Source organism: Mycteria americana, chromosome 4 (assembly GCF_035582795.1).
Source record: "Mycteria americana isolate JAX WOST 10 ecotype Jacksonville Zoo and Gardens chromosome 4, USCA_MyAme_1.0, whole genome shotgun sequence".
In the NCBI taxonomy this organism is placed as follows: domain Eukaryota; kingdom Metazoa; phylum Chordata; class Aves; order Ciconiiformes; family Ciconiidae; genus Mycteria; species Mycteria americana.
In genome coordinates, this window is record NC_134368.1 from 13,923,340 (window position 1) to 13,944,340 (window position 21,001).

General features: G+C 40.4%; 2 protein-coding genes across 2 annotated transcripts in view; one reads left to right on the forward strand and one right to left on the reverse strand.

Moving 5' to 3' along the window:
• SORCS2 (sortilin related VPS10 domain containing receptor 2) overlaps positions 1-13,103 on the reverse strand; it is a 645,075-nt gene extending 631,972 nt beyond the window's left edge. Inside the window, exon 1 of the transcript XR_012775470.1 lies at positions 12,668-13,103. The gene's annotated coding sequence lies outside the window, so the exon portion shown is untranslated. The remainder of the gene's footprint in view (positions 1-12,667) is intronic.
• A 1,310-nt stretch (positions 13,104-14,413) lies between these two features.
• Positions 14,414-20,683, forward strand: GRPEL1 (GrpE like 1, mitochondrial). The gene is made up of 4 exons (XM_075499701.1): positions 14,414-14,572; positions 15,555-15,723; positions 17,301-17,382; positions 19,763-20,683. The coding sequence occupies exons 1-4, from the start codon at positions 14,502-14,504 to the stop codon at positions 20,107-20,109; spliced, it is 669 nt and encodes a 222-aa protein (XP_075355816.1). The 5' UTR covers positions 14,414-14,501; the 3' UTR covers positions 20,110-20,683.
• The last annotated feature ends 318 nt before the right edge of the window (positions 20,684-21,001 follow it).

Below are 21,001 nucleotides of genomic sequence, written 5' to 3' on the forward strand. Positions count from 1 at the left end.
TACTGAAATGCATCAAGCAGAAAAGCATACAGTGCAGTTGAACGGGAGTATGGAGGAGAGACATGCACCCAAAATCAGCTTTCCTAAGTCCTGTTCCTGTGAACGGGTTATAAGATTTCAGCCTACAAAGAATCTGAGAGGAATATGCTTCTTAACATTTCAGCTGAAAGAACCAGAGATACTGAACTATTTGAACTGTTTATCTGTATTAAAAAAAAATCCCCAACATGATTCAAACCAAGGAATTAACAATCTGAAAGTGTCAAATCTAATGCTGCAATCACTATGGTGTGCTATATGGCAACATTTGTGACACATTTGGTGTCTTAATAGTGTCCAAGATGAAACAGAGTTGAGAGTGCTTTTATTTTCACAAAATAATGTAGTTACAAAGTTCTGTTCCCTTTTAATATAAGGAACTTCAGACCTTTAAACAGAAGGGATCAGAAAGCTTTCCTTGAAAGTATGAAGCTTTACTAGTCTCCTGTCATTCTGCTAGCAGCACTGTTCTAGCAAAGGGTGAATAGAGCTGTTAAATCAGTGTATATATACATGTGACCTTCAGTATGGAGTGTTTTTTCCAGCAACCATGAAGTGTCTACAGTTGGTGACAAGTTATTTTCTGAGTAATCTTGTGTGTATATGTATCACAAGATGATATAAGATTTCATGTAGTAATCTTACTCTGCTCAGTGGAGTTAGCGTGACATATGCTGCTTTGTGATATAGAACGGAGTAAAATTGAGTTTTATAATGTAAGTCCTGACAAAAATAGTAAGTGAAATACCGGTAGTGCAATGAAGACAGGGCAAACAGAGCCGCCATTATGGGCTTTGTAATATCTCAGACACAGTCCTTGATTTTTAGAATTAATTTCACTGGGAAATGGAATGTCTGACAAGACACAGAGGTGAGATTTTTAAGAGGGCCATTGACAGAGGCGACCTCAATTTAACGTATCAGCTGAAAGATAGTACCTCTCATCATGTAGCTTCTTCTAAAATCACTCTTCAGTGACAGCATCAAATACGAGTCAAAGTCCCAGGGCAAGACAACAACCTCATAACTTTCTGCTCCAAAAGTGAATCTACAGTGAAAAACTAACACTCAGTCACAACACCAGGGACTTCATGGATGAATAGAAATTCATCAGAAACCACAGGTTATGCAGAAAAAAATTTCAACTGGACAAAACTACCACCAAAAATACTTCTGTTTCCTCATCTCCCAAGAAAGCAAGCAGCATCGGACTCATTTCACAAGCAATCTAACAAAGGCTGAAAGACGTGTGTTTTAGAGATGTGAGATGTCTAGAAAGGTGAATTTTCAAGAATTTCCTGGCAGGTAACTCCCATTGAGCTTAATGAAATTTGGGTTACTGGGAGTTTTCAAAAATCTGCCTAAAATTACTTTTTTAGCACAGTTAGATGTCATAAATGAAATTTTGGGAGGTCAGCCCTGTGCCCCTCCTTGCCTTGAAGCTGACCATGTCTCTTCACACTCTCTTTTTTATATTGGATTCAGCTGAGCCAATTGGTCATACTCTGATGCAAAGAGCTGACTACAAATGGTCCAGAAATGTAAGGAAGGAGTTTAAAACTTGAACCTTTGTTCCATGTCATCTCTAGTATTAACTTTCAGCAGCTTATGTCTGACCTCCTATTCTCTTTGCTTCACCGTCCAAATATCCTACATTCCTGTGCCCTTGAGCTGCTGTACTATCACTACAGAACCTCCTTCCCCAGACATGTTGCTTTTCACATTTTTAACCCCATATATAATTTCTATCACCTCAGGAGCAGGAAAATCTCCAAAGCAGTGTTAACATCTCAGTTACCAGCTTCTCATGTTTTAAATTAATATTTACAATGTTAATAAAAAATTCATATTTACCATGGCAACCTGTATCATACATATGCTGCTGATGAGAGTGAGAGAATCCATTAAAAATAAATAAAAATAAGCAGGCACAGAAATGAACCATATACGTTTCTGGATACATGATACTTCCAAGGGAGGAAAAATAAAAATGAATCAGCTCTATTAAAAATCCAGATTTTCACATCAATACAAAGGAGACTGGAACATGAAATGTTGGGAGTGAATTATGAATCTTCAGTTTACAGAGAACTTGCTCAATTTAGGTCTGTACAGCCTAATAGGGAGAAAATGAATAATCTCAAAATAGAAACTGGATGTCAAATCTCAGTTTGGTCCTACTTCTGTGTAAACGTTATATTCCTCTATTCCTTTCTGAAACATTTATTTCATTAAAATAGAAGCTTTGGAAAAAACTTCCATCAGCCTATTTTCTTTTGCACCACTTGTTTCTTTTATAACCACAAAATATTCTGATACAACGCTAGAAACCTCCTTGTTAAAAAAACCAAAGCTCCTTCCCCCTCTCCCCCCTTGATTTCTGGATACTCTGTAGAAAATATCAGGCCTGAACATCTCATGAGTACTAACCCCAATTTGTTTCTAAAGAAGGCTTCTGCCTAATCAGGTATGTGGTGAAGTATTTCAGATGAAGTACGTGATAGGGAACAGCATCCTTCCTCTGAAACGACAAAAGCTTATCTCATCCACCTGAAAGCCACAGATTCAAGTTACAGGGCTCTTCTATCTGTGCTGGCTATAATCATACAAACAGTTGCAGAGGTAAACACAATTTACGTGTATGCGTGTATTCAACTGAAGGGAAGAAACTCCCCTCGAGTGTAGTCTCTCCTAGAACAGCAACACAATCAGAGCCAGTCATTCTCATGCCTAGCAGAAGTAACTGCTGATTCCAGAAAAATTACAGCAAGGATAAATTTAGCTCTGCACAATAAAAATGAGAACTTTACTGTAGCTGAACAATTGTCTGTACCCTATCTTCTCTGAGTAGACATAAAACATTAGAGGAGGAATACTCAGTATGGCTTATATTTTTTTATTGTTATTCTTGATGCCAGTTACTGTCAAAAAATAGAAATATTTTCATAGCAGTAAAAAACAATCACTCCTATACTTCCTACTCTTCTTTAACAAGGGGGAAAAGATATTAAAACATCATGAATTACTATTTTTAATATAGGATTTTTATGTGCAATGACTTTTTTCCAAACATTAATAAATCAGGGGAAAAGGCTTGCCCTCCTTGCAAAACACAGGATACATTAGGTACAATTTGTTTTTATTGATTTTCAGAGGCATTTACAGAACACAAGGTACAGTATAAGAAAAATATATTACTTAAATATTTTCACAGGTATGTTCTTTTCACTTCAGAACTTTAGAAAAATAATACAAGATCTTTCCAGTCTGCTGTATGCTGGCTGCCACTTCTGTATGGCATATGGGGCAGCATTTCTTGTTAAATACAATAGGGTTTATTTTTGATATGGTCCAAGCACCAGGTAAGTGATTATGGTTAAATCATATAAATCAACATTATATTTTTTTAAGAAGTAGGAACAAATGCACCAACTTTGACATGACTGAAAAGAGATCTTTGTAATGCCATTACTACCACTGCATGTTTTCTAAACAAGGAAATAAATTTTAAGTGTTCAGTTCAGTCTGTGATACACATTAATATGCTCATTAAACAGACATCGTAGTATCCTGACACTATGTTAACCTGACCATTACACATATTTCTCTATGTACTATATACACACTTCATCTCTGGCACCAATGTATGTTAGAGAGCCCAAGAAACATCAAGGATAAGCAATGAGCATTTGGCTCATCACAAATCTTGCTGAAGAAAGAAGATCTGATCTGGAAATCACAAACTCAACTTTCGCTAAGGTTTATGAAGTCCTTCCCGAGGTTAAACTACTTTTTCACTCATCCCAAACATCTGACCTTCCTTCCTATTCAGTTAGAAGGAAGTAGTTATCCAAAGCTACAGAAGGAGGCTCTTAAGGAGCATCCCAAGCCTTCTTAAGCCAATGGTTTGGTTTAAAAGCCTGTCTCCTGAGGTTACCTTTGGGTTCAAAGCAAGAACATGCTGGTAAATAGTTAGGAATTCAACATGAGACATAGGGATGCACTCAGATGACTCAAATCAAGGTTATGGAGACCTTCACATTTCTGACCAGCTCACAAGACAGAGCACAAAACGCAAGAGTCAAAAGACAGGATATCTCCTGAAATAGCTGGGTAAACCACTGACAAGGGTCATAGTTAAAAGAAATACTGGGTGAAGCAGATGAGAGCAGAGCCAGGGAAAACACACTGAAGGCCAGAAGACTGAGCCAAACAAAGGCCTCAGGATGATTCTGGAAGACAGACTGTCAAGGGCATAAATAATTTTGCCAAGAGTCAAGCGGACACACAGACACAGGGGATGGACAGGCAGACAAGCCCCAATGATGTAAAGCTGCATACTGACTGCAAGATAGAGAGCAACTTGCTGGGCCTTAAATATCTTTGATAGGGTCTTCTTTTGACATGCACAGAGGAGCTTGTACACCAGCTGCATTGGTATAATTAATATACTAGGTGTAGAACTGTGGCTTACAGGATTTTTGTAGACGTATTTGCTAGAAATGATGTTTGAAGAGTGATTCAGGTGCCTAAAAATAGATTATCTAAAAACATTTTAAATGAGACATCAGCATGGGGCTGGTGGAAACAAAACAAGACTTACTAAGGCTTGTGTACTTCTGGAACAGCTGCTCAAGGCCAGGTGGGGTATGTGGGGTATCTACAATGGGACAACACATATTTAGCACGTGATTAGCACCTGAATCGCCCACTTTGTAACTTACATGGTGGAAAAAACGGAGAACTCTGCTGCCAGCCCAAATGACAGATACAATAGTTCCACAGTTCCACTGGCCAACCAAAATGAAGCCTGACGCTCAACTTATCCCTTGACCCTCTGTAGGTCAAAACACTGCTTGGTTTTAATAACATATTACTGTTTCCAGCCTAATACGACCTCCGTCCCACATTACATGTTGTCTCAGCTTCTCTGCTCCAAGTGATTTTCTCTTCCAGAAAGAAATGTAACAAATTTCACATAAAAACAGGAGTTCAAATAAAGTAGGAACACGTACAGGACAAATGCAGGAATGCTAGAAATGACATTCCAGAAAGTCCCTAAACAGACTGAGATTCTGCCACAGGGCACAGACATTTTTAGAAGAAAAGAGAGGCAGTTCTACAGGAATAAGTTTCTCTAAACCACAGCCTTATATTTATCTAGGTTGCAGATTTACCTAAAATAGAATTTCACCTAAATATACAAAGAAAATATATCATGAAATGCAAGCAAAAAATGATGAATATACAACCCCTGTAAAATGCAGTCTTAGAGTGATCAGACTACTACAAATTTTCTGGAACTGCAAGTGAAGGACATGTCTGAAGACCAAAATATTTATGTGCACAAATAGAGAGCAGATGCACAATTTCAGCCATTCTATTTCAAAATTTTTGCTTATAGCTTTCATAAAATTTATTTGGAGTTTAAGATACCGGTATTTCTCTATGTCAACTGGATACATGTCATTAACACCAACTAAAGAAAATAAGAAGAGAAGATGCAAACGCAGTCAAGTTGTATTTATAGTTAGCACAGTGTTTGTCCCACTGTAGGGTCGGGCCTATCTATTACTGTATGTACTGGGTCTGGCTGGGATGGAGTTAATTTTTCTTCAAAGCAACCTGTATGATGCTGTGTTTTAGATTTTTGACTAAAACAGTGTTGATAACACACTGATGTTTTAGCTACTGCTGAACAGCGCTTGCAAAGCACCAAGGCTTCCTCCGGTTTTCACTCTGCCCCCCCAGCAAACAGGCTGGGGGTGGACAGGAGGTTGGGAGGAGACATGGCTGGGACAGCTGACCAAAATTGACCAAAGGGTTATTCCATGCCATATGTCATGCTCCACAATAAAACTGGGGAGGGAGTCTTTCCAAGGCAGTCATTGCTCAGAGGCTCGCTGGGCATCAGTCTGTTGGTGAGAGGTGGTGATTGCCTTTGCACCACTTGGTGGGGTTTTTTCATTTTTTCCTTCTCTTATTAAACTGTCATTATCTTGACCCACGAGTTTTTCTTGCTTCTGCCCTTCTGATTCTCTCCCCCATTCCTGCTGGGAGGGGACGTAAGCAAGTGGCTGGTGACGCTTTGTTCCTGGCCGGGGCCAACCCATCACATTCTGCAAAAAGAGGAACATAAATGTATCCTGTCTCTCCCATTCAGTCACTCTACCTGAAAAGCTGAGACTACCTTAAGTCATCACCTAACTTTATCAGCATTTTGCACTTACCTAGTGATCTGCTGAGCCCTTACAAAGGCAGGTAATATCTGAAAAGTAAAAAGCTGGGTAAATTTGCTTGCTGCCTCAGAACTGCCCCCCAGCTGGGAATTTATTCCTTACAAACCATGAGCTGTAACAAGGAAATTGCCATTAATACATAAATATTTCCTGTGCTATGCTCTTGCTTGACCTTGCTTGTAGCTGCGCTGGCCAACTGCTTACATGTTCTATGTAGTTTAGGTGGAGTTTACTGAAAAGCTGGCTCTGAAGTTATTTGCAATGTGGAGAACCATGAGAATAGATCCTCTGAGCTGTCATGCCGTCTTCTGGCAGAACAGTACAGCATCTACTTTACAGCTCTCAGAGTTATCTCTGAAGCCTCAACTTCTTGTTCGTACATCTTTTATGCACTTGGTGTTGTACTAAAGTATTAACAATTGTTATTGAAAAACAACAACCAGCAGTCCAAAGCAATTCCTTCTGTTCCAAATAACAGAAAAGCTGTCAAATCAATGTGTAGCAGTCGCTAATGTGTCTGCAGAGTAGTATAGAGCTGTATGAGATACAAGCTGCCTCAGATACTAGTTGCTTTCCAGAAGCACAACCAGCTCAGAGCTAATTAGCATGACAACATACCGTGACACTCAAGCAGGCATTCAAGCACATACACAATTCTTTGGTTCTTCCAGACTACTGTCAGCATTCAACTTCTACAAAGTTAGCCTGAGTGGATCTGTCCCAAACATCATTGTAATAATAGTACAGATATACCCTTTGGTTTATGTGCATAATGTAAAATTAGGAGGATCAACACATTAACAGTTCATAACTGCAAAATAATTTAACAAATATTTTTCCTCTGTATTTATCTCATTTTACTTAAAATAACTCCAAGATAACTACACTTCTCATTTTCCTCAGCTTCTTCAAACTTGCACACCCCATTCCAAGGAGGGAGTGGATTTTTATACCTATAACATGACAGTAATTTTATTCATTAAGACTTTGCCAGCCAAGGCACTTGGGGACTCATAGAAAAGTAATAAACACATATTTAAAAAGACACAATAGAAATATCATTTTTAAAATAGGCTTAAAATACAAATTAAGCAAGCAGGAAAAGGTGGTCTAATAAACTACACACAGCACTAGTCATAAAAAAAGCTATAAGCTCTTTGAAATGGAAGAGTCTGCTCTGTTCAGTAATAAAGATCAATTAAAAGAGAAGTCACGGGAGGGGGCAGGGATTCTCCACCTTAATGCTTTACCATAGCACAAGCATAATTATCAACCAATACTAATATCATGATGTCCTGGTTTCGGCTGGGATAGAGTTAATTTTCTTCCTAGTAGCTGGTATAGTGCTGTGGTTTGGATTTAGGATGTGAATAATGTTGATAACACACTGATGTTTTAGTTGTTGCTAAGCAGTGCTTACACTGGTCAAGGACTTTTCAGCTCCCCATGCTCTGCCAGGTGCACAAGAAACTGGGAGGGGGCACAGCCAGGACAGCTGACCCCAACTGCCCAAAGGGCTATTCCATACCATATGACATCATGATCAGTATAGAAACTGGGGGGAGTTGGCCAGTGGGTAGTGATCGCTACTCAGGGACTGGCTGGGCATCAGTCGGTGGGTGATGAGCGGTTGTATCACTGCTTTTTTTCCCCTGGGTTTTGCTCGTCTCTCGCTCTCTTGTGTTTTCCTTCTTATTACAATTTATTTTTTTTGTTGTTGTTGTTGTTGTTCCAATTATTAAACTGTTCTTATCTCAACCCACAAGTTTTCTTACTTTCACTCTTCCGATTCTCTCCCCCATCCCACTGGGGGGGGCGGGGGGGGGGCGAGCAGCTGGGTGGTACTTAATTGCCGACTGGGGCTAAACCACAACACATGACCAGGAGCAGGGGATACCAATCACACCATCTCTAGAAATGAACACAGTGCTGTTGAAGCAATGTTTAATATCAAAAAGGTGAAGGTGTTCTTAATCACAAATCATGATGAGATCTTAAGCAAGGATAGCTTTAGCAAAACCCAAGAATGAGTGAGTAAGCAGAGATGGAAGCAGTGTGGTAAAGAGGCTCTTCCACTCCAAACACAGCAGACGTGGTGATGGAAAGTGAAGAGCAGAAGGTAGAACGGGAAAAAGGAGAAAGGACAGCATAAACCTGGGCAGAATCAAAGGGCCAACATATGGGCTGTAAGGGCAATGAGAAGCAGCTTGTCCAGTCAGACCAGAGAACAGTGCAGAGACCAGGAGCTGCTAATGGAGTCAGAGGGAAAGACTACGTGGTTTCAGCTACAGCAGCAGAATTCCTATTTAACACATAGCATGGAAGTACAGATTCCCTTCCTGGTATTTTATTCTATAAAGATCTAGCACAAGAGCATTCACAGTGCTGAACCAATAATTTTCAACTGGTTTCTGATTGATTAATAACACATTAACCTGAGGTGATTCATAAATCTGAGGTGACCTTTAAAACAGCAGTGAAAGTACTTTGGGTGACAACTATTAGAAAACTTAAGGGCAGCCACGCTCTTGCTTTCTGAACAAGCTGCAAGTACTGTGGATGTAAAACAAGGGCTTTCATTCAGTTCTGTCTGTACCTGCCTGGCACACGTTTTACATTCAAATAAACTCCAAAACCTGGAGTTACACCACAGGTATCAGCAACAGAACCCAACTGATTTTGAGAAAAATCTGACAAAACAATTTCACCAGCCTAACTTTAATGATGATATGAGCTCCTATAACAGAGTTGAAGTTGTGCCTTGACAGATGCTTGTGGAAAGGGAACAAAGTGTGAGGCGCTCATTTCAGGTACAGGTTTAAGTCCAGGTTCAGAGATTGTAACCTCTACATAAAGCACCAAAAAGTCATTAGGTAGATCTTATTTATGTGGCAATCAGATTTTTGGAAGCTTTTTATTCCCTCCCACTCCAGCTATTTTCAGCTGAACTCTTTGTCCCCATTCTGGCCAGACCCACCTAGCTAGATTAGGATTGAATGAAGCACAGCAGCGGTCCCACAGGAGTGTTCACCCACTCATTAATTACACATAGAAACACAATTAAAAGCTCTTGCTGCTTTCTACAGGAGTTGAATAAAAGCAGAAGATAATCCTTTTAAATTTTGCTTTATGCTTCTTGTATTCATAGCTTTTCAATACCCTTGCACAATGTCAGCAGAATGAGCGTTCCTCCTTTGTTAGCCAGCTGGGTGCACGAAGAACAGCCTGCCTATGAGACTGAACTGTGAATCAGAGCACTAAAACATCATGCCTAAACAGAGCTCTGTGCACTGGCCCAACCAACCATGCAGTTCAACATCCTGTCAGTCATCAGAAAAAATATGTAAAAAGCAAGGGAGAAACATTTGCACAAGTCACACTTGAGCAATAAATTACCAGGCCTCAGGCTTTTACAGCACTACTGGCAGCCTATTTGCCTAGCACCTGGCTTGGCAGTCCTTCACCATACAACATTCCCTTTGACTAATACAAATTGTTTGTAGACAAGGGCAGCAGAAATGGGCCCACAGCAACTAATTCATCAAATCTTAAAGAAAAATTAAGAAAGAAAGAAAAATGTAGATCTGCATGGCAAAATACCATTCCAATAACAGCACTTCCATTGTTAGCCTTTGTACAGAAATGGATACCAAAACCCGCTGTCTTCTTGGCAAATCCGAATGTGACAAAAGAGAGCTGACCTCCTCTTCTATCAACTTGTTCTGCTAAGTTGAAAGGCAACAATTTATTTTTAAGAAAAATATTAAGAAAATCCATGACACCCCACTAAAAGAATCACAATTGATTTGAAAACTCTTCTCTCAAAGCTCAATAAATTTGTCTCAAGGTAGAAAGCCACATCAGCATTATAGAAGATTGTTTCTGTGCATTTGAACAGCTTGGTTCTGACTGCTAACTTGACTAAAGTAAGATAGACAATGCTTGATTGACAGAGTTTTTCCATTTGTATATGTCCAGGAATGTTACAAGACATACATGAGTGCCCCTGGTAACATGAGGGCTAAGAGAACAAACCATAATAGATATAGCCAGATTTGTAAATCCTTGGGATACCAAATGACTTATGCAGGAATATTACAATAAATTGTCTCTGAAATTGTGGCATGCTGCTTTGGGGAAGGATCTCTTCAGTGTCCTCCCAGGAACAGAACTTTTGCTATACTAAATTGCTCTAATTAGCTCTCTTCAGAGCCCTGTGGGTATAGCTATTAGATTTCCAACACAGCGACAACATTCTCCAGGCAACAAGATAGTTACAAAATGTACCTTTCAAACTAGTTAGCAAAAAGCTATGGGAACTCAAAGAGTACTCTTTATAATCAGAGCAAGATGTATGATTCTGTATTTTCAGCCTAAGGAGAAACTAGGCAGAAAGTAGGTATTACACATTCTCTCTCAGGAGAGATTTCTTAAAATGTTTGCATTAAAAATTATAAATTCTGAATGTACAGATTAACCATTTTAGTGCTACTCTAATTAAAAGAAAGTAAGGTTATCTCCCCCACACACCCCAACCTGCATTTCAGGATTTAAAGTTTCTGGATTCAAGTAATGATTTAATCTTTATTGCCCTCTGTTTGAAATGTAAAGGTGTAGCTGATCCTCAGTCTCAATAATCCTTATAGAGGAAATTTTGTTATTATTTTATACACAAGGATCAGTCCCCTAATATTACACTAGACATCTCCCCACAATGGACTATGGAATACTATGGCTAAGTGGTCTTACCTGCGATCTTTTCTAAAGGGCACAGGTATGAACAAGTTTGTCTTCACTGCTATATAGTTCAGTAACAGTCTTACAGCTAAATTAACATTTTTAATTTGATTTAGGTATTTCCTGGTAACTGGCCTGAAAGGTCACTGCTAGAATATTTACAAAGATATTTTTCTGGTTGGGTTTTTTTTTCCACTTGCTCCCACCATAGCTCAATATTTGGTTCTGATTAGGATGACATAGAACATATCTGATTGGAAAGGTACGATACCCTTTTGCTTTTACCCTCAAAACATTAATAATACAGTTCATATTTGAAATACAAATGTAATGGCACTCTGTTTGCTGGTTGAATATCAATAGACTGTATCTTAGCATTAGGAGACAGAACTAGCTTTTTTTTTTTTAGAGAAACAGAAATGCCTTGATTTTTCATTTAACTTTTCAAACACAAATCTTGCATTTATGGCATTTTTCATCTCGAAGGATTACTTCACTGCAAGTGCAATGTTAATAATAAAAGAGAGACTTATAATTCAGTTGACATTTTGAATTTTCAAAATATCACAGAAATTCCCTCGTGCTCTCTAAACAACTTTCTTGTAAGGTACTGAAAGATTACTACCCTTAATTTGTAGTTGTAGAAATGTGGAAATGAGGTTAAATAACTGCACAAGACCACAAAGTGAATCACTAGAGAAACCAGGAATTATATCCAGACTACCTGATTCTATCACTAGTCCACAGAAATTAGAGGTTAGAGTCCCTTTAAAAAACATCAAGTTGAAAAGCAGCAGCTGGTTAATGTTTTAGAATTCACGATAAGCATTACTTATGATCAAATCATATTCAAACTTGGTATTTATGTGAAGAGCAAAAGACCACTTGATATGGAGAGGACTGCTCAAGAACAAAACTATGCTTCTTACTGAACATCTGTGACTGCCAACCAGGTCAAGCAACAGATGCTGAATACTCATTAGTTGAGTTTAAAAAAAAACGCAACCCACTAGGTGGCACTACAGTTAGAACAGACTGCAACAGTGTAAGTCGGAACAAAGCATGAAAAAGTCTTTTTTTTGGTCAAAGCGGGACAGTACTTGCAGCCAACATCAGTCATGATGCAGACAAGCTCCATGTAAACTTGCATGCTCTTCTTTTGTGCTGCATATGCTGTTTAGTCTTAAGCTATCAGTATCTGTGCCAGCTGTGGGGTTTTCTTGACAGCTGTTCAAGTTGAGAAAATCACAACAAAATTCATTTTCACTGTAGAGTATCTTGAATATTTGCTTGCAAAAGGCCTATGAACTGTCATTTGGGGCAAACGGGTCCTAATACAAGAAGGAACTTGTTTCAGAAATCCAATATATTTTACTTGGGTATAAATGAGACATGCTGGCAATGGGCTTTTCTCAACCTTTTGTTATCAGTTCTGTGATTTTGTGATCAATCATTAATCAAGCACAACTTCCAGAGATGGTAGGCAGCAGAGAATGAAGAAAGGCTGAAATAGGAAGCTACACGCTAAGGGTGTCAGGGAAAAACAACAGACAGAAAGACAAGACAGGCAGACTGCTCATCTAGGTTTTGTAAGGAACCAATAATCTTTCCAGGAAACATTTTAAAAACATCAGACCTAAAGATCCACTTACCTTCTCTGTCTCATTTCCTCATGGCTTTCTGTGGGTATCGTCCTTTACGGCCATTCCTATTTTTCTCCTTGTTCTCTCTGATCATTCCTCAGCATTATCAGCATCTTTAACAGATTTCCTCAACTACTACTTTCAGTATTTCTGAGAATGAAGCTTGGAATTTGTGGCTTATCTAGTTTCCAGAAAGCAGTTACTGACAGCACTACAGCCACTCCATGTATGGACAGCACATGGCATACACCCTTTTTCTTTGCTGCGTTCTGTATAGGCAAGCTGTTGGACTGTACCAGTGTCACATCACAGAATAGTGATCACCAAAATATAAAAACCACGGACTGCAAAACCATTTGGTTCTTATCTTAGAGCTGTTGCCTGTTGTCACCCAAGACTGTTTATTGGTATGCTTCTAGCTCTTCCAAATCTTCTCACAGGAGGAGAAATCCACATCCATGTAACTGTAAGAGACAGCAAGACTCCTTGGGATCTAACAGCTGTCATGGTATGAGGCCACTGGCCTTGTTAGACCATTTATCCTGCTTTCTGCAGAGGCCACGAAGAACACATCATACACAAGCAAACCTGCCAAATAAAGGCCACACTGAAAACTTACTGCACTCTGCCGAAGTTTGATTTAACTTAGCAAGGTCCTAATTTCTGCAGGATTCTCATGCAGCAAGCCAGAAGTGTCTGCTGCAGCTTCTTTGTTAGTAATACTTTAATCATACATTTGAATATAACATTTACTGAATTTGCATTATGGAATCTGCATCTTCTCTATCCTTCAGATTTCATTTGGAAAGTGCACAAATGCATGCAAAAATCAGGTTAAGAGCTGGTGTTCAGGCATCTGTGAATAATCTAGCGCACGCTTTGGGAACATACAATAAATGCATGACCTTGATTTTTTTTCCCCTTTTAACAGGATAATGACAAAGTAATTGACAACACTGCTGAAGTTAAGAAGTCATCCAAGTATCACCAAGCAGTGTTTCCGTAGCCTCGTTATACAGGACACTTGCACAAACTGGCTGCACAAGCAGGTGGCCAAATTTGGAAGCAGTGGCTTAGCAACGTTATCCCTTTTAATGAAAGCTCAAGATTTTAGATCACGATTATCCAGCAGAAGCATATACAGCCATTACAGCAAGCGTGTATAGACACACATGATGAAAACCTTTACGTGGAGGTTTGCAGACAAATTATTGACGGATGCTACAAGGTATTACTGGTAACACGGTTACTTGGCAGTTTAAAAAAAATGAGCTGAAATCTTCAACTTTTTCCATCACAACTTGCACAGGAAAGATGCAGATCGTCAGACTGGACCACCTGCAGCTACTGAATTGCCTCCAGCTTGCGCTAACCAGTTTTGACAGGAAAATATGGACGCCCGACCTTAGCCAGCGCCCTGCTAACTCCCGCAGGCTCTCGTTCCCAACATTATGCTTTAACACCCCGCGGCGGGGCAGCAGGAAGCCGGCGGGGCCCACACTCAAGGCAAACGCAACCAGACCCGCCGGCCTCCCTCACAAGAGAAAATGGCCCTCTCGGCGCGAGCCCCGCCCCCTCGCCTCGCCCTCGGCCACGCCCACCCGCGCGTCACCTTCCGCCACGCGGGGGAGCGAGGAGAGCGCTCCTCACTGGAGCTCTCCACAGCGCCCCGGAAGAGCTGCAGGCTCCACCTCCCGCCTCGCCTGTGTGGCCTGAGGCGTGCATCCGCCTTGAGGATTGGTCGGCGGCCGCGTCACTCTTAGCCTGCCTGCTCGCTGATTGACGGCGGTCGCGCGGAGGCCCGGAGGGGCGGGCTGAGGCGGTCGGCGGGCAGGAAGGCGCTATGGCGGCCGTGGCCCAGTGCGTGTGGGGCGCGCTGCGCCCGCGGTACCCGCTGCTGAGCTTCTCCCTGAGGTGAGGGTCGCGCCGCGCCCCCAGACCTGGATGGGACGCATCGGGTCGGGTCCGCGTCTGGGTCCGCACTCACCTCCTCGCCATCGCCCGGCCGGGCCGGGCCAGGAGGAGAGCGGGGCCCAGCCCCGCCGCGCTGGGGTGCTTCACCCCCCGAGCCCCAGCCCTCCGGCTCTGCGCCGGGGAGCCCCTTCCTACAGCCGGGACAGGCTGGTGCCGGCCCCCCATCCTCCGCCGCCCTTTGCTGGCTTCCCTTACCCTCCCTTGGGAGAGTGGCCCGGCCAGGCGTTGCGGGGCCCTCCTGGCCCGGTCTTGAGTCTGAAGGCCTCCAGGCCTGAAGTCTTGATGTGGCGTGCAGGGCCTTTTGAGGCCTTTTGTCATTGCAGCAGTGCTCCACCCGGCTCGTCCGTGAACCGGTTTGCTCGGGTAGCTCAGGTAGTTCAGCCTAAGAAACGTTAGGAAGTGATAAATAGTCATCTTCATGGAGACTGGCCCGATATTTGTGATATAGCAATGAGATACAGCAGCGACACGGAAGGTGCTTTTCGTTGCTCTCTAGCAATCAGCGGCAAACCACTGCTCTCGTTGGTGTGTTTTCTGGGAGACTGTTGCAGGTGATTGCATCACGTAAACTGGGTTTGCTTCCTGATAGAGTACTGTGCTGAAAACGAGCTCATATTCCCTTAAAAGTGCTGTGACTTTATAAACTGAATATAATGGACACTTACAAGCTGCTGCCCAGTGGTTGTTACCTTGCAGCAAAGTTATTTTTTGTAACAGTTTAGACAGGCTAAGTTCAGTTACTTCTGATGAAAGGTTCTGCATACAGTTTTCACGGACCTAGAATTGTTGTATTAATTTGTGCTTTAATGTAAGAATTTTGTAGACATTGACGTTTCAAATAAAGTGTCTACTATGTCCAGAAAATGCTAATATCTTATAAAGTAAGCAGTTGATTAATATTGTCCACATGTTTTTGCCTTAGAACTTCTCCACGACTGCTTTGTGTAGCAACACAACAGAAAAATACTGGCCAGAACTTGGAAGAGGACCAGAGTCAGAGCCAAAATGAGCAGAAGGTTGAACCCAGCTCTGCTGAAAAAATGTTAACTGAAGAAAAGGCCAAACTGGAAGAACAACTAAAAGAAGTTACTGTAAGTGTCTTTTGATTATCAGGTTGCATACCTTACAAACTGCATACCTAAGAGCATTCCTCACAGGTTCTCAGTGCACAATCCGGATGCAGTTGTGTGACTGTGGTTTAGTTGTTGAATAAAAACCTGCAATTCAATAATTTCTTTAAACTTAAGAGTAAATGTATTACAAGACCTGAGATGCATCCCTGGTCCAAAATTAAAATTTTGGATAGTTTCTTTCTGATTTCTGGATGGAGTTGGACCTTCTCCAGCCTGAAAATTTGTTACTGAGTTTTGCTGACTTCAGTTCACTTAAATTTTGCTCAGTGGAGAAATAATTTTTGGAAGCCCATGGAAGGGTTTGAGTGTGTCTTTGATGTGTGTATTTGTGTGTGCTAAGAGTAGGCTTTCTGAAAACAACTGCTGACTTTTCAAAGGTCAAGGTTAATGATGCTTAGCTTTTCTATAATAGTCTACTTATTATATACTTAGGAAGTGGAAGTTTCAAACCTTCTTTGTGGAATAGCCCTTCAAACACAAGGCTGAAGCACCACGTTCCCTCTGTCTGGCCTAATGTATCTTGCATTCTTTCCTGTGTGTGACTTCAGCAGAGGGTGAAGGATGCCCTGAGAGGTGGGAGGCTTGGATTAAACAAAGGTGTTGCTTTTCTGGATGAGTGCTTTATATAAAATGTCTTTCTAGAGCATTTGAGACTTTGAGAGGTAGCCCAGAACCTTCTATAGAAGCAGCACCTATGGATCATAAGTGAACTGAGTTTCCTTTCTGTTGCCCTTCCCAAAGCACTGATGGACAAAGCTGAGATGTCATTTAACAGCGCTGTTGACAGGATTTGCTATTGGCTGCCTAACGTGGCTCTTCAGTCAACTTGTTGACTATTTTTATTCTGTTTTGAGATTCTTCACTAGCATATGAAGGTCAAGCATATTCAGAGTGGAAGCCCAACATGGAGTTCTGGGTTAGGTGGTGAAGCACTCAACCTGAAGTGCCTAAGTTTACTGAATTTCATTCTTAGTACATCTGCTGCTAGATGGCCATATTGCTAGGAATAGACCAAAACTTAACCTGAACAACAGAAGAGTTACACTTCATAGTTTGTAAAGTTTGGAAAAACTGGAGGACAGTCTGTGGTATGTATGGAGAGGGAAGAGATGGTTTGAAAGTCATGGCTGGGTTGAATCTCATTTGCCATAGTGTCAAAATACGTTATGACTGATGAAAGCTTTCTGTGAACACACATCAGAAAAAGCAGAAATCTTTGATTCCTAAAAATTGATATATCTGTAGAGTTAAAAATTTCTTCCAGCTAATCTGTTGACAAATACTGAGAGTCTGGAAACCCATCTTATTTCCTTTCCCTCACTTCTGTCTGTGCTAAAGTGAAGCAAACATCTGCCTTGGTAGGAGGGATGCTGTGATAATTGGCATGTCATCTTCAGATTACTCTTTAGATGGTGGGTTTAGGCTATGTAACTGTTTAAAATGCTGTTTTATACTGAATTTGCTGTTTTGAATTATTGTCAACTACCCAACCACCAGGAATGAAATCTCTTCTGTTACTGGTTTGTCTTTTTTAGGACAAGTACAAGCGTGCCTTGGCAGATGCAGAAAACGTGAGGCAAAGAAGCCAGAAACTGGTAGAAGAGGCAAAGTTATACGGTCAGTGGAGGCTCCTCTTGTGTATACTTGTAAGACCCAGGAAATGCAAAGCCTGGAAAATTGAGCTGACTGGCCCACAGTTTTGACAAGTTGTACTTCTGACTACTTGGTTAAAAAAATGTGTTATTTGAGGCAGAGAGGTTTGAACGGTTCCTTGCTTTGCATCGGAACTGTAATCATCTCGCTAGACAAGGCCAAGACTTAAACTGCTAAAGGCAACAGCTTGAAATTTTCTTAAATTTGGTATCTGATTTCCTACAACATGTACTGCACTACTAGATTTTTCAGTAAGGTTTGCAGCCTGAAGTTTGCCTTTCATGCACTTTGTTCTCAGAACTGACTGCAAAATACTGAACCAAGAGCATGGAATACTAGCTTTCCTTCTGCTTTGGGGTTTTTTGTTCTTGGTGTTTGTTTTGGGTTTGGTTCTGTTTTGGTTTTTGGGGTTTTCTGGTTTTTTTTAGCCTTTTACATTTTAATAACTTTTCTGTTCTGTTGAAGGCCATAGCTTTCAAAGAGAAGTAATACATTTAGATGGGTGGATTCTTTTCAGTGGTAGGAATGTACAATCACTGGCTACGAGGAGTGCTAGAAACACATCTTTCTTCAAGAGCCAGGCTACTGACATCTGATTTTGACAGTTCAAACAAATCTGTAAAGCAGAAATTGTATGCAGATACTGCAGCAGAAGAGTGCTATATCAATCACCTTAGTGTTTGACTGTCACCCTGGCTTGAAAAATGAGTTGGCCTTTTCTGCTACACACTATACACAGCTGTATAGTTTAATTCTGAATACAGAAGTTTTTATTTCTGAATACAGTTCTTCAGTTAATGTGTACTGTAAGAAAAAGCATTTCTCAGGTACATAGTATTCTTGTACCATTTCATGGATGTTTCAATGCTTCACACTGAAGTTGATTTTTCAATCAGCATTGCTTCACTAATATGCTACTTAGTGCAGAAGGACTTTGAGTCATGTTTGAGCTCAGAGATGCTACAATAGAAATAAATATTCAAATAAAATTTCTCATGAAAACGAAATTAGAGATAATCTGCATGATTCTAAGTTTTATCATTCATATATGACTGCTTTTGCTGTTGAACAAAGAGAAACTCCTTTCTGAGACTTGCGTAAATTCTTAGAGATGCAGTCACAGGTATCTGCAGAGATAACTTACGCAAAAAAACCCCAAACCACCAAGCCCAAACAAACCACCACCTGAAGAGTTTGGTTATTTGGTTTGATCCAGATGAGTAGACAACTGGTTAATCTGTGTTTGGGACACTTAAGCCCTAACCACAGTTTTAGTTTTAATTTAAAACCTTGATTCATTTGTTCATATTTTTGGAACTACTTGGACAGTGTTAGTTACTGTTCTATAAAAAGCTCGAGTCTCTATGGAGTTGTGCAGTTGTTAAAGTGACCCTTTCTTGAGAATTAGCTGATCCCTATAGATTGTGCAAGGTGCTTCTGTAGGTTTTTTTGTTTCAACCAAAGACTTGTCCTCTGGTAATGATCATATCGCTTCTTGGTAAGGAAAAAAAACATCTAAAATGTGAGCTAGAATTAAAAAGGCTGTCTGTGGCTAAAAAAAACCAAACAAGGCTACCAAAATGCACTGCAGTTTGTCATTGGCTTACCTCTACATAGAAATGTGTTATTCTGCTGAATTGTTTTGATTTTTCATGATTTCTAGAGGCAGTTTGCCTTAAGTGAGATGAGTCCAGATTCTTTTAGTGTAAGCCAGAGAACAGCTTCAGGATACACGCTACTGTTAGCTTAGGAATGGCTCAGTCTTACAAGGCACAGCTTCTGACTGTAAAAAGTGGTTTGTGGTGGGAAGGAGAGGTGTGAGTTCTTTTCATTCAAGGAAGAATCCCTGTTCATCTCTTGGACTCCTCATCAGTCTGACCACATGCTTTTTCTTCTGCAAATATTTTTAGCACGTCAGATTAGAGAGTAGGAATAGGGCAACATAATGCTTGGAACTTTAGGTGAATCCCAGGATGAGAGAGACGTGAGGAAATTACATTAAGCCATCTGAAGGTTTTGGTAACTGGTGAGAATTTTACCTGTTAATGGCAGGTCATCAGCATAGCTTTAGCTCTTTTAAGTTGAAATACCTTTTTCCATAGAACTAGAGGAGGTGGTGAGGATTTCAAGATATCTGTAATAGTTCTGTATCATCAAGTAAAACAGGGAAGGACATTTTACCACAAATGTTTACAGTATCACATATCTTGTTAAAAATCTAAAAGAGTACAGATGACTGCTGTAGGTCTTGGGGTTGTGTGTTTTGTTTGGGGCTTTTTTTTTTTTAACACTTGTTTCCCTCAGTGGACTAATCCCATTCGCGCCTCTTTTATTTTTTTTTTAGGGATTCAGAGCTTCTGTAAGGACTTACTAGAAGTTGCAGACATTTTGGAGAAAGCAACAGAAAGTGTTCCAAAAGAAGAAATTAAGGATGAAAATCCGCACTTGAAGAGCTTATACGAAGGTCTTGTTATGACAGAAGTACAGATTCAAAAAGTGTTTAAAAAACATGGCCTGCTCAGACTGAATCCTGTCGGAGCCAAGTTCGATCCCTATGAACACGAAGCATTGTTCCATGCTCCCATGGAAGGGAAAGAGCCCGGCACTATTGCATTAGTATCCAAGATCGGCTATAAGCTGCATGGGCGTACACTGCGGCCTGCCTTGGTGGGTGTTGTGAAAGATGCTTAGCTGCCTCATCTGAGAATTTAAAATGCCATACAACTATTAAACAGCTGGATGGTTTTTCTCTTACACTGTGCTTTCCTCATTCCTCTGCCCCGAGAGGTTTAAATGAATTGGTTGAGGTCTCCCAGTGAAAATGAAGCAACCAGTAAGATTCTCCTGCTTCGTGGTCTTCAACATCACTGTTCCATAAGCTCTCTTAAGTGTGAAATACAAGAGCCATTAAGCCCTCTAACGCTTTAGATTATATAACTTTTTTTTACAACTATTGCTACCAAAGGTGCATTAAATCAAAAGGAACAAAATGCTCACAAGAATTTTGCAATATTGTGTCTATCACTATGTGTAGGTTGAAAATCCAAATAGTGGTTCAAACACTTCCTTTTGTTTTGTAGACTCTAACATTGCAGAAGTGGGTGAAGTAGTACAAATAACCCGTTTTCTGCAAGCATCCATCAGCTTTTACACACTGATGTGCTAAATGCCCTTTTTTTGTCTATTCAGAAATAATCTCTCTCAACAACTGAAACTGAAACCTTTGTGAATTCTGACCTGTAAATAAAAGGCAATGGAGAGTAGACATCTTTTGTAATTGTTCAACCCCTTTCTGTTCTGTAGTAACGTTGACTCAAGAAAACCATCTAATACTTGTATGGCATTGAAGAACCAATGGAATTTATCCTATCTCTGGATTTTTAATTTAATATTGTATAAATTGGTTTAAACAATTTTGATAGTCTTGTAACTTCCAAGCTTTACAATCAGTTTGTTATGCAAACTGTAGTTACAACCCTGCTGAAAGCCAGAATACCCAAAGAAGCATGTAGCCAAGAGTTTAGTATATACTGTCTTTTAGAATTACATAAATAATTGCATGTAAGTGGCTCAAACAAAAATG

Coding starts and splice junctions, on each gene's coding strand:
- GRPEL1 (XM_075499701.1), top strand. CDS start 14,502: ATGGCGGCCGTGGCCCAGTGCGTGTGGGGCGCGCTGCGCCCGCGGTAC. Junction 14,573..15,554: donor CTGCTGAGCTTCTCCCTGAG/GTGAGGGTCGCG, acceptor TTTTTGCCTTAG/AACTTCTCCACGACTGCTTT. Junction 17,383..19,762: donor AGAAGAGGCAAAGTTATACG/GTCAGTGGAGGC, acceptor TTTTTTTTTTAG/GGATTCAGAGCTTCTGTAAG.